General features: G+C 44.0%; 1 protein-coding gene across 3 annotated transcripts in view; it reads left to right on the plus strand.

Moving 5' to 3' along the window:
• The first annotated feature begins 7,682 nt into the window (after positions 1 to 7,682).
• ACAP2 (ArfGAP with coiled-coil, ankyrin repeat and PH domains 2) overlaps positions 7,683 to 12,778 on the plus strand; it is a 160,503-nt gene continuing 155,407 nt past the window's right edge. For 2 of the 3 annotated variants that reach the window (XM_042999276.1, XM_042999279.1), the window contains exon 1: positions 7,683 to 7,977. In XM_042999276.1, coding sequence (XP_042855210.1) covers positions 7,925 to 7,977 — 53 coding nt within the window. In that variant the 5' untranslated portion in view covers positions 7,683 to 7,924. The remainder of the gene's footprint in view (positions 7,978 to 12,778) is intronic. The other variant, XM_042999275.1, reaches the window with a different exon arrangement.

The following is a 12,778-nucleotide window of genomic DNA, read 5'->3' on the forward strand; positions in this document are numbered from 1 at the left end:
AGTGGGCTTCTGGAAGCCATGTTTGTACATACTGCCCTCTTGCTGTAGTTGATTCGCCCTTGATGGGAGTGCATCATTCAAGCTAGGCCAATATTTCCCCAAGAAATTTATAATTTGGGGGGCGCCTGGGTGGCTCAGTTGGTTAGGCCTCCGACTTTGGCTCAGGTCATGATCTTGCAGTTTGTGAGCTCAAGCCCTGCATCGGGCTCTCTACTGTCAGTGTGGAACTTGCTTCAGATCCTCTGTCTCCCTCTCTCTGCCTCTCTCTCTCGCTCTTAAAATATAAACATAAAAAAAAGAAATTTATAATTTGGGTAATGAGAGAAAACCCTTTCTCTTCAGTTGGTTGATCTTGAGATCTAGGCCCAGACAATCAGATGAAATAAGCTATCGGTGTACAGAAGAGCAAGCCATGTGTGGAAAGGATGGAAGAGAAAGAGCATCCAGACTTTATAGGTTCTGGTTCCAAATCCCTCTCAAGGTCCATGGAGAGCCTATCATCTGGGCTTGGGGTAAAACCATCCTATCTTATCATGAACTCTTTATTTTTGCCCTACTCAGATAATCTGTCTCTCTCTCTGTCTCTCTGTCTCTCTGTCTCTCTCTCACACACACACATACACACCCTTCCTGATACAGAGGGTGTATGCTTTTTTCTTCAAAGAGAAAAGAAAGGTCATTTGAGAGAGAGGTTGAGGATGCAGAGAAAAGATAATTGATAGAGCCATTCTCAGAGAAGAATGGAAGGGATAAGTTTGGGAGCACAAGGAAGAAGTGTGCTTTCCTTTGAGGTAGGTGGGTAAGAAGTAAAGAAGATGAGAATGTGGGGGAGTACGTGGGTCAGGGCTAGGAAGAATGTTCCCACCGAATGATTCCTACTTCCTGTGGGAAGAGTCAAAATTATCTACAGTTTATGAGGGGGGTGGGCCACAGCTTGGATGGCAAGGTTAGGAGTAGTCATTGTGCCAGTGGGCCAGGGATCTGGCCACAGGTAAATAATACAAAAACAGTCGGAAAGCCTAAGCGGGTAGTGTCCAGGTCTTGCATCACTGAATGCAGTAAAGTAGTCTCAGCCCCAAAAGCCTTTCGCCTCTTGCCTGCCCAGCCCCCTTTATTATTTTTTTTTAATTTTAAATTTATTTATTTAAATTCAAGTTAGTTAATACAGTGTAGTATTGGTTTCATGAGTAGAACCCAGTGATTCTGCCCAACCTCCTTTAAAACACAAATCAGATCACATCACACTCCCTGGCTTACAATTTTTCCAATGGCTCCTATATACATATAATGTATATATGCATATATGTTCATTTATTTTTGAGAGAGAGAGAGAGCACAAGTGGGGCAGGGCAGAGAGAGGGAGAGAGAAGATCTGAAGCAGGCTCCACACTGACAGCAGAGAGCCTGATGAGGGGCTCAGACTCACGAATGTGAGATCATGACCTGAGCCAAAGTCAGTAGCTTACCTGACTAAGCCACCTAGATGCCCCTGTATACATAAAGTTTATTAGTTTGTTTATTTTGAGATTGAGAGAGCGTGTGCATGAGAGTGGATGTGAGAACAAGGGAGGGGCAGAGAGAGACAGAAAGAGAGAGTCCCAAGCAGGCTTCTAGCTGTCAGCACAGAGCCCTATGGCGCAGGGCTTGATCCCACGAATAGTGAGTTCTTCATAACCTGAGCGGAAATCCAGAGTCAGATGCTTAAGCAACTGAATCACCCAGGCACCCTTTTAAAAATTTTCTTCTTCTTCTTCTTCTTCTTCTTCTTCTTCTTCTTCTTCTTCTTCTTCTTCTTCTTCTTCTTCTTCTTCTTCTTCTTCTCCTTCTTCTTCTTCTCCTTCTTCTTCTTCTTCTTCTTCTTCCTCTTCTTCTTCTTCCTCTTCCTCTTCTTCCTCTTCCTCTTCCTCCTCTTCCTCTTCCTCCTCTTCCTCTTCCTCCTCTTCCTCTTCCTCTTCTTCCTCTTCCTCTTCTTCCTCTTCCTCTTCTTCCTCTTCTTCTTCCTCTTCTTCCTCCTCTTCTTCCTCTTCTTCTTCCTCTTCTTCTTCCTCTTCTTCTTCCTCTTCTTCTTCTTCTTCTTCTTTCTCCTTCTCCTTCTCCTCCTCCTTCTTTTCCTTCTTCTTTCTCCTTCTCCTTCTTTCTTTCTTTTTTTTTTGCTTTAAGATATAAATGGTCTCTAGTATTGCTCAGCAACTAGGAGGGGGAAACATGAAGGAAATGTTTGGATTGATCCAGTGCTGGGTGTGTGACAGTGTCAGGGAGGACCTGGGAAGAGGTTCAGGGGCACTGTAAATGGAGTTGTTGATGTGGTAGTGGGAAGGCAATACAGGTGAATGCCAACAGCCTAGGAGATAAGAGGCGTCCTGGGGTGGGGTTGGGAGTGTGAAGTGAATGTATGGGAGTGAGACAGCAGGAGACATTTGAGGTCAAGCTTGTGTAAGGAATGTTCTGGGTGAGACAAGGTTTAAGGTGGGAACATTTAAGGACTGTCTTAAGTCACATATTTTGAGGCAAAGAAATAAACTTTCTTCTGTGAATAGTACCACCTCCCACCAGTCACTCTAACTTGAAATTGGAATCACCCTAAGAGTTTAGTATTTTTTTTTCCTCCCTCACATTTAGTTTAGCATCAGATCCTTTTGATTTTGTTTCCCAAACATCTTTTGATTGTAAAGACCTTGGTTGAAAATCTCTGAACTGCTAACGGTGTTTTGGCTCAGTCCTGATAGCCCCGCCCCCTTGACGCACTCTCCTTTACAATTCAAATTGATTCTCATCACTCCAGGCTTAAATTCTTCCAAAGTTTCCCATTGCCTTAAGATCAGAATTCCTTGGGGTGGCAGACAAAATCCTTTGTATCGGTCACTGTTTACCTGGTCACTGTTTACCTCTGCTTTCCTCATGCAGTTTCCTGTGACTTAAAGGTCCTTGGAAAACCTTACCTTCTCTTGGATCTTACTTTTTTAAGATTTCTTATGTCTGCAAGATAGGAGAACCCTTATTTCCTTTTCTGGAAGAAATGACTGTCAGAGTAGGAGTAGCTTTCTGAGCTCTAGAGGGGAAACACTGTTTATTTCACCAGTAAACTTCAGAGCCTGCCAGGGTGTCTGGCCAGCATACGTGCTTAATGGATATTATTTTTAAAGTTTATTTATTTATTGAGAGAGAAAGGGGAGGGGAGGGAGATGAGAGAGAGAACACGAACCAGTGGGGGAGGGGCAGAGGGAGAGAGGGACAGAGGATCTAAAGCTAGTTCTGTGTTGACAGCAGAGAGCCAACACGGGGCTTGAACTGATGAACTGTGAGGTCATGACCTGAGCCAAAGTCAGACACTTAACCAACTGAACCACTCAGGCGCCCCTATGGATGTTATTAAATGAAGAAAGAAAGAATGAATGTTGAAATCACCTTAGCTGGTGGCAGGAGTTGGGGTGGCAGACTGAGTCAGAGGCCAAGCATGAGAGCTTACTAGCTGTGTTATATGGGACCAAATCACTAATACCTTCGCTTAGGGAGATTGCCTTGTCTACTGGGCAGCTGTCCTGCAGCTACCATCCTGACCCCCATTCCTGTACAAATGATTAAATTGGGTAATCCTACCCTCCTATCTGCCAGCTGGGGACCTGTGTGACTTGTGATGAAAAGATGAGCTGGGTTGATCTGATTTTCTCCTGGGATGTGGGCATTAGGAAACAGATAAAGTGATAAACTCCAGGAGCATAGGTTGAAAGGATACATCAAGAATTGTCAAAAAATATGTAGGAGTTGCAGAGTGGCCCTGAAACTTATTTCTGTGACCTGTGCAATGTTTTCTAATATTTTGAAAGTGTGGCCAACATTTGAAAATTGGGGAAGTTTCACATTAAAATCTGGCTATTTGGCTTCTCTTACCACATCTGAAGGCCTGATATGGCAAAAACAGACTGGAGCTGAGCAGTACACAACGCACTATCTTCCCTCTTCACCATGGGTGCCATCCCCCTATACTGCTTACACCGGCAAATTTCATTCACTTATATCACGTGCTCGGCCCCTGTAACTATCTGACAACCAACTTGTTGAAGGAAACTGTAGCAATGAGGGATTATATGCAAGCCAGGCCCATAGGGAACAGAACCCACGAAGAGAGAACTACTTGGTAGGAGTTGGGCAGCAGGTGAGAAGAGAGAGAGGATATAGCCACCAAGAGAGGGAAACCAGTTTCCAGAGATGTCTGGGTTCATGGGCTTCCCAGTTTCAGTACCTGCCCATAGTTACCCTCATCATAACTCCCTGTTCTTAAGATAATCTGCAATGCAATTAGCCAGGAGAAGGCAGGAAGTTAGTGGGAAATTGGTAGAGAACAGCAATGAGGACAGTAAGATAGTGGTGTACCTAGATGACATTAGCCCCAAACAAGAAATTCTGGTATGAACGTGGAATGTAAATTCTAAGTTGTCAAGAGTTAGATCCTTGTTGACTGTGTATCCTGGCCTGGGAGGATTGGGGAAGGTGTAGTGAACAACTTCTGCTCAAGAGGACGTTATAGTTAAAATTATCCTCAGAGGAAATCAAAAGCATCCTGGGAAGGGCTATGGGGATACAGGGTTCCAGAGACTTTGGAAGAAGGAATTAGGAAGTCTGGGGAGAAGAAATTTCTGAGAGATTTAAGGCTCGATCATTAATATTTATTACTAATTTTCACTGCGTGCTGACAAGAGAGGACTGTATTCAGCAAACTGAGAAAACTTCCTGAAAGAGGTGGCATTGGAGCTGCAAATTTTATTGTTATTATTAATGTTTATTTATTTATTTTTGAGAGAGAGACAGACAGAGACCTACAGAAACTGAAGCAGGTTCCAGGTTCCCAGCTGCCAGCACAGAGCCCTATTCGAGGGTGGAGGATCCAACCCAGGAATCCTGGCACGGGACCCACTAGGCCACCCAGCCGTCCCCTCCCCTCCCTTCCCCCTTTTTTTAAATTTAAGTAGGCTTCATGCCCAGTGTGGAGCCTGACTTGGGGCTTGAAGTCATGACTCAGATCAAGACCTGAAATGAGGTCAAGAGTTGGACGCCTAACCAACTGTGCTACCCAGACGCCCCTGCATCTGTAACATGAAATGGATGAAAAGGAAATGTTTCACAGAGCTGCACTGTAAAGGTCAAATTCTAAAGGGGAGAGCGGGCAGTTCGTAGTTAGTCTGGTGACAGGGGGCCTGTGTTTAGCTTGAGTCACCCAGCAAGTTATTTCTATACCTTGGGGCCTTGGTTTTCATTATTTTAAGTTAAGAATCATAGTATTATGTTACTTCTAAGACTTACTTCCCACCCTAACCCACTTTTAATATTTCTTAATTTAGGATATATTCTACAACTGACAACCCCAAATGCTTGCTTTGCCACAGGGCAGAAAAAAATTTTTGACAGTGTTATCACTAACTGGGTGTACATAAGATTTAGCTGTCTACAGAAGGGAAATGTTAATTTTTGATAATTAGCTTAGTAATTTTCATTGATGGTGCCATGCAGCTTTTTAATTTGAATCCCAAAGTGTCACTTAGGCCTCTTCCAAAAGGTTACATTGCATTGAAGCATTGAAACAGTAAGTTATTATATATACAGATTAGTTGCCATGCATCAGGAATACAGTTAAATGTAGAAATGGCCACCTCTCTTTCTAAATTTGACACAGAAGTTACAAATCTAGAAGAGGTTGGTTTGACCAACTGAAGTGTCTGAGAACACTGAACATTTAACTGTCATTAGTTTCCAGTTATCAAAAGAAGCTGTGTAGATTCCAGGGATTTGCAATTCAATTTAAAAAAGAGACCAAGTTACCATATGATTTCACTCATGTGGAATTTAAGAAACAAAACAAACAAGCAAAGGGAAAAAAATAAGAGAGACAAATTAAGAAACAGATTCTTAATTATACAGAACTGATCATGGTGGGGGGGGGGGGATGGGTGAAATAGATGGGATTAAGGAATGCACTTGTCCTGATGACCACAGGGTGATGTATAGAAGTTTTGAATTACTGTATTGAATACCTGAAACTAATATAACACTGTATGTTAACTAACTAGAATTAACATAAAAAAATAAAGTAAAAAAGAAACCACGTTTATAACCAAAGAAGAAACATACACAGTGCTTGTATATTATTTCTAAAGGTGCTAAGGAGATCAAGATACAACCATGGGTTACGTAAAACATCATGCCATCACGCTGCACTTAGCCAGATGGTCAAAATGGTTATATAAGGCTTCAGACAGTGGAAGTGAGAAGGCTTACATTTAAACTTTGATTAAGGCACCGAAGAAGAAAGTGGTACAATTATGATAATAGCCAACATTTACTGAATGGTTACTATGTGGCACTGTATTTTGTCTTTAGAGTTCTTATTTCAGCTTCAGGGCAACTCTATCAGATCAGTGGTGTTACCTTCATTTGGCAGTATAAGAAGGACAGGAGATAAATCCAGGAAGTTTGCCTCCAGACTCTCACTCACAGCCACTATGCTGTTACAACATTTATGTTGCATTAAAAAAAATTTTTTTTAAATGTTTATTCATTTTTTTTGAGGGGGGGGGGCAGAGAGATAAGGGGACAGAATCCCAAGCAGGCTCTGCGCTGTCAGCACAGAGCACAAGGTGGAGCTGGAACCCAGGAACCCTGAAATCACGACCTGAGCCGAAGTTGGACACTCAACCCACTGAACCACCCAGGTGTCTCTTTTTGTTGCATTTTCATGGATACACTTATACTTTTTAGGTTGGGTTACATTTAAATATAATGTATCCTTTTTTTCCCCAGTCAATGGCATTTTAAAATCAGAAATACCTGCCTGGTTGGATCAGGCGATGCATATCTTGCACGGCTCCAAATCAATCGTGGATCGGTGGGCAGGTGTTGCAAGTTGGAGGAAGTGAGCCTGATTTTCAGAACCCTATCATCTTTGAACTGGTGAAAGCTACTGAGAGAAAAGTGTCAGTAAGGAGAAATGTGTTCAGCGGTTTTGAAAGCTTTCCTCCATACGAAACGACCTACTTCTACCTGTCGGAATCCTTCTGAACCTTTCGATGCTCACCCCAAATGCCAGCTCCTTCAGGAAGTAGTTTCTTAGTTATATGAGAAGATATACGTGGGAGATATTTCCAAGTTATTACAAGGTAAAGTTAGTGAAAGACGGATTTTATCATTAAAGCTACCCTCGCTCCTCTCCTGACCTCAGTTTCCCTAAACTTAAAGAAAGTGGTGGCTTAGCCTATCTCTTCCTTCGGTAATTCTACTCCCAGCCTCTACAGATTTCTGCCTAAGCTGCCTTGAAAAGCAACTCTCCTTCCTCAGACCTGCAGGCGGCGGCTCCTCCGCGTTGGCAGCTCAGCAGGGCGGGGCTGAGAAGCCGGAGAAGAGGCGGAGGCTTCGAGGGAAGCGCGGAGCGCAGCCACGTGACTTCCTTCCCAAGGAGCCTCAGCCGCTGGCCTCCCAGCAACCGGTGCGTCCCGCCTAACGACTCCTGCGCCTCCCGGTTGGCCCTCGGGGACGCTTGTGGCAAGGAGGCACCCACGGTCGCGCTGCTCATTGGCTCGAGCTGCCGTCGCTCAGGTGTGTTGCCGGAGCGCCCGCAGGCGGTGCTTCCGGAAGCCCCTCCCATTGGCCGCCGGCTTCGTGGCTGGCTGGCGGAGGCTGTCACTCCCGGGCGGTTTCCCTGTGGCCGCCGCTCAGCTGGGGGCTGGAGGAAGAGGGGCCGGACTGGGGCCTGACGAGCCGCCGCTGCCGCCACCGTCTTCGCGGCTGCTATGACCAGCGGACGAGGCGCCCTCCGCAGCTCCGCGCAGCGCTAGTCGCGGCCGTGCGCCCGCCGTAGCTGTCTGTCCCCAGCGCAGCCGCTCCCGCGGCTCCCTCGGCTCTTCTCGCGCCGCCTGCGAGGCGAGGCGGAGGCAGGATGAAGATGACGGTGGATTTCGAAGAGTGTCTGAAGGACTCGCCCCGCTTCAGGTAACCGGCGAGGCCGCCCAGCGGCCGTCACCCCGGAGCTGCCTCCCCCGGGGGTGGGGGCGTGAAAGCAGGCCCGCTGAGCGCGCCGAGGGCCCTGCAGTCCGCGCCTTCCGACGAGGCCAGCGGCCGTTGTCGCAGCTCGGACCCGGCGAGGGCACTGCAGCCCCAACTGACCCTTGCTGAGGGCTGAGGCTGGGCCGGGAGGGGGACGTCGCCCCCTCGTCCCGCTTCCTCACCCTCTGCCCCGGGGAGGAGCGCCCAGACGCCGGGAGCATCGTCCGCTTCGAGGAACCAGGGTGCAGCCGCGTCCCCGGAGACTCGTGCCCTTTGCGGGCGCGCGCTCTCGTCCCCTTCCTCTTGCTGCTCTTTTCCCCTTCCTTCCGCTCCTTCTTCGTTTCCACTCCCACCCCACCCCCTCTTTGAGGAGCTTGCAGTGCACCCTCTTGCAGTTCACTTAGTTCCTCTTTGCGCTTTTCCGCTCCCCCTTACCCCGGGGAGGAAGGAGTGGGGCGAACTGGGACTGCTGCTGCTTGCGTGTCCCCTGCCAGGGGGGCGCTCCGGGAGGCGCTGGCGGTGGATTTGCACCGGAGCTGGGGGCGGGAGGGCTTTGACCAACCCGCATTCTATGCACCCTGACGCGAGACGGTCTGCTTTTCTTTCCACTTGAGCTCTCCCCGCTGTCGAGAGGTACTGGGCTGAGGGCTGAGGACTAAGAGAAACAGTGCATTTCTGTTTTGAGAACGGAAGTAGGAGGGCCCTGAAGATTGCATGTGTGTTCCTCTTCCAGCAGCGTCCGTCCGGGAGGGCCCCGGATCACACTCGGATGCTCCCAGTGGATCTGTCACGTAAACCGACGTGGTGGCACTCCGATTCACATGGGCTGGCCTGCTTCCCATGTGAGAGGCGGCAGTCCCGAGGGCGTCCAGAGTACTTGTTCTTGACGTTCCGGGCATCCTAGGACACTCTTAATTGTTTCTGGAGAATAGTTTTGATAGATTGTATTTTATGGCCATTTATAAGGCTGTCCTTAGGCCTTAAAAAAAAAAAAAATGCGGCCATAGACTTGATTTAGACACTGACATTTCTTGAAAGCGCTCCCTGAGCATTGGTGTGTGTGTGCCCGATGATCTCTAGGCCAAGCCTCATTGTAAATTCTTGTATCCTTCTCCTGGGAACTCACTGTTCGTTCTTATCACTGATTTCCCATTCTCTTTTCAGTGAAAAGCAAAGAAAAAGAATTGTAAAACTAAGGAACTCCTACGTCTAAGAGAAAATTTAAGAACGTGTTTTTGTTTTGACTTTTGCTTTTTTTTTGGCGGGGGAGGAGTGTTAATTTTATTTGGAGCTTAGGGCTAGGGCTGTTGCTTGTAAAAAGCTGCATCTGGTTTGATTGCTATTGTAGGTATTAGTTTTTAAAAGTTTTATGCTCCGTGTGAATAAAGGTCCTGGAGGAAACACACATGGGTTGCTTAGGACAACTCTGTAGGTTACAGTCCAGACTGTGGCGAATGAAGTAATTTTTGAAGTGTACCTCAGAATACTCTGCTTTTTGTGAATTTTATTTATATGACTCAGCCTTTTTTTTTTTTTTTTTTAAGTTTATTTATTTTGAGAGAGAGAGAGAGAGCATGAGCACACCAGCGGGGGAGGGGAAGGGGGGGTGGGAGAGAGAATCCCAAGCAGGCTCTTTGCTGTCAGTGCAGGCCTCCAAGTGTGGCTGGATCCCTCCAACCACAAGATCATGAGCTGAGCAGAAATCAACAATTGGAAGCTTAGCAGACTGAGACACCCAGGTGCCCCAACTTTTTTTTTTTTTTTTTTTAATGAAGTAACAGCGTTTTCCCTCTGGAGAGTGTGGCTGTGTGCTCAATTTATTTCACATTTTAAGTTCGATGTTTAAAAAAAAAGGTGAGAGAAGTGATATGGAAATACTTGTAGCCACTGGTTTTGTTCATAGACCATGTGATGTCTCTGTTTTTGAAATCAAAGAATATAAAATAAGAGGGAAAGATACTGATTAAGTTGTATGGAATATTATAGTGAATTTTGTTAAACTTGAATATAATGTCTGTTCAATTTTAATTAAATAGTAGAGATTTTTCAAGAGTTGCTTCCAGTATTCCAGTTATCGTTGGCTGCAAATTGGGAAGAGAAATCAAGATCCAAAGAACTCCAATATCTGGTATACATTTTTGGAACTAGATTAGATTTGCAAAAGAGGGAAGTACGCTGAGAAGTATAAGTCTCATCATTCACATTCCTAATTTTTCCAGTCTTTCTATAACCCCATTAGTATGAAGTTTGTATAGCATTTGAAAAGAATATTTTAGAGTCTTTTACTCATATGCTTTATGTATAAGAGAAACTTGACTTTTAAGAGTATTGTGCATGTTGTGGGTGATATATTGAATCTTTCATATTAGGTTTGTGAGGGCTGGGCTTCTTTTCTTTCATTTTTGTTTTCTCATAGTAAGGCAGCTACACTGTTTATTCCTTGTAGTGTCCTGATCTGTTGTGTTGTTTTTTTTTTAAACTGATTCTTACTTTTATTTTCCTTCACAAGTGAATCTTAAAAAAATACACATATTTTTTTTAAAGTTTATTTTTGAGAGAGAGAACAAGAGCATGAGCTCCGGTGGGGGGCAGAGGATCTGAAGCAGGCTCCGCCCTGACAGCAGAGAGCCTGATGTGGAGCTTGAACCCATGAACTGGGAGATCACAACTGAATCGAAGTCGGATTCTTTTTTTTTTTTTTTTAAATTTTTTTTAATGTTTATTTTTGAGACAGAGAGAGACAGAGCATGAATGGGGGGGGGGGGGCAGAGAGAGAGGGAGACACAGAATCGGAAGCAGGCTCCAGGCTCTGAGCCATCAGCCCAGAGCCTGATTCGGGGCTCCAACTCCCGAACCGTGAGATCGTGACCTGAGCTGAAGTCGGAGGCTCAACCGACTGAGCCACCCAGGCGCCCCTCGAAGTCGGATTCTTAACTGACTGAGCCATCCAGGCGCGCCTTCACGAACGAATCTTATGGCATTTAAGTCTGGCGTGGAGACATAACTACCTTGGATACTATAGAATTGATGCAGAAGGCAGATCTTGCTGAAGAAAAATTTCATCAGTGTTCAAGTGTAAACATTAATTTTCTTGCTAAGTTGATAAGGAAAATAGTGGGGGGATTGGTTGAAGTAGGGAGAGGATGTTACTATTGCAACATTGTCTTTAGTAATTTGAATAGAGCCAAAGCCAATGGTTACTTTTACATTCCAAAGCGCATTTTTTTGGTTTTGTTTTTAGATTGGAGGGCACATTGCATTGTGTAATTTTGTGTAAATAAAAAATTCCCTTTTTAGTTTTTTAAAAACCAGTCTAAAGGTCAAAATCTTGTTCATCTAAAACTCTACAAGAAAGTACACGTTTAAGTGTACTTTTTTTTTTAAGTGGGAATTTTCCATTTTGACCAACATATCTTGAAGAAGTTTGAATTTGTTTGGACTCTAAATTTTTGGGTAGTTGCTCTTTAAAATTTTATAAAATTTTAATAAAAATTGTGCTTTTCCTCTACTTAAACATATTATGGTTCATGCAGGAAGTGAATATTTTGTTTGAAACAAAAAATTGAATTTGCGCTTTCTGAATTCTGAAGCATTTTTGTTCTAACCAGTGTTCAAATGTAAAAATATTGGCATTAGCAAGTCCTCAAAACTTTTGTCTTTACCTGATACATTTATGTTTTATCCTAGCCGGTGTTTATTGTGCACCATTCTGAAGGTTTTCCATTTGTAGTTTCTATTTCAGATATGGTCCTTGTTGGAAGAACTTAGGAAAACCATCTTAAAAAAGATGTTTTGTGGAGAAAGGTTTTAATGGGTGAAAGACATTGACATAAGATGTAATTATATATGTATTAGTTATGTTTTGCTCTTAAACTAGTGCCAATCCTGGCTGCATTGCCACTTTACCTTCCATCTTTGAAACAGATACACTCTTAACAACTGACACTTTACACATGGCAAATATAGTGGGCGAGGGATGAGGGGAATTGTATTTTCTTTCAGACACAATAGAATGGAATTAATTATAAAGTAGTTTTATCATGAACCAAAATACAGGAATCCTGCTGTTCCCCATTGCAGCTTGTAATTCTTCATTTGATGTAATACCAACTTAAGTTGAACTAAGGAAGAACAAGCTTCTATAATGTGCCAGATTTCATACTAGATGCTTTTATAGCTATTCTCTCACTGAATGTTAAAATATATTGTGAGGTAGCAATTATTCTCATTTTTAAAATAAAAAAATCCCAAACTCAATCTTTTGAGAAGTTAAATTCATTTAAAAAAAAATGTTTATTTATTTTGAAAGAGAGAAAGCTCATGCATGAAGGTGCAAGTGGGGGAGGGGTCTGAAGAGAGGGAGAGAGACTTGCAAGCAGGCTCCACACTCTCATGACCTGAGCTGAGATCGAGAGTTGGACACCTAAACTCCTGAGCCACCCAGGTGCCTGTAAATTCACTTTCTTAAAAGTAGATTTTTAAATGGTGGACCTGGAAGTGAATTCACTCTTGTGCTCTCTCTCCAGCCACAGGCATTAATTAGCTGCATTAATTAAATTTGCATTAAGTATGTTTATGATGTTTGTTATCATACAGAAATTTAAAAACTGACTTTTGTGTATTGCCTAGAAAAGTCTCCCCTATCCCATTATTATTTATAGGATATTTTTCTATCATTTCATAGTAATTTTTAGTTTTATGTAATGCAACTGGATTTTAGTTTTGAGAGATCATCTACTTTTCTTTC

Source organism: Panthera tigris, chromosome C2 (assembly GCF_018350195.1).
Source record: "Panthera tigris isolate Pti1 chromosome C2, P.tigris_Pti1_mat1.1, whole genome shotgun sequence".
NCBI classification, from domain to species: domain Eukaryota; kingdom Metazoa; phylum Chordata; class Mammalia; order Carnivora; family Felidae; genus Panthera; species Panthera tigris.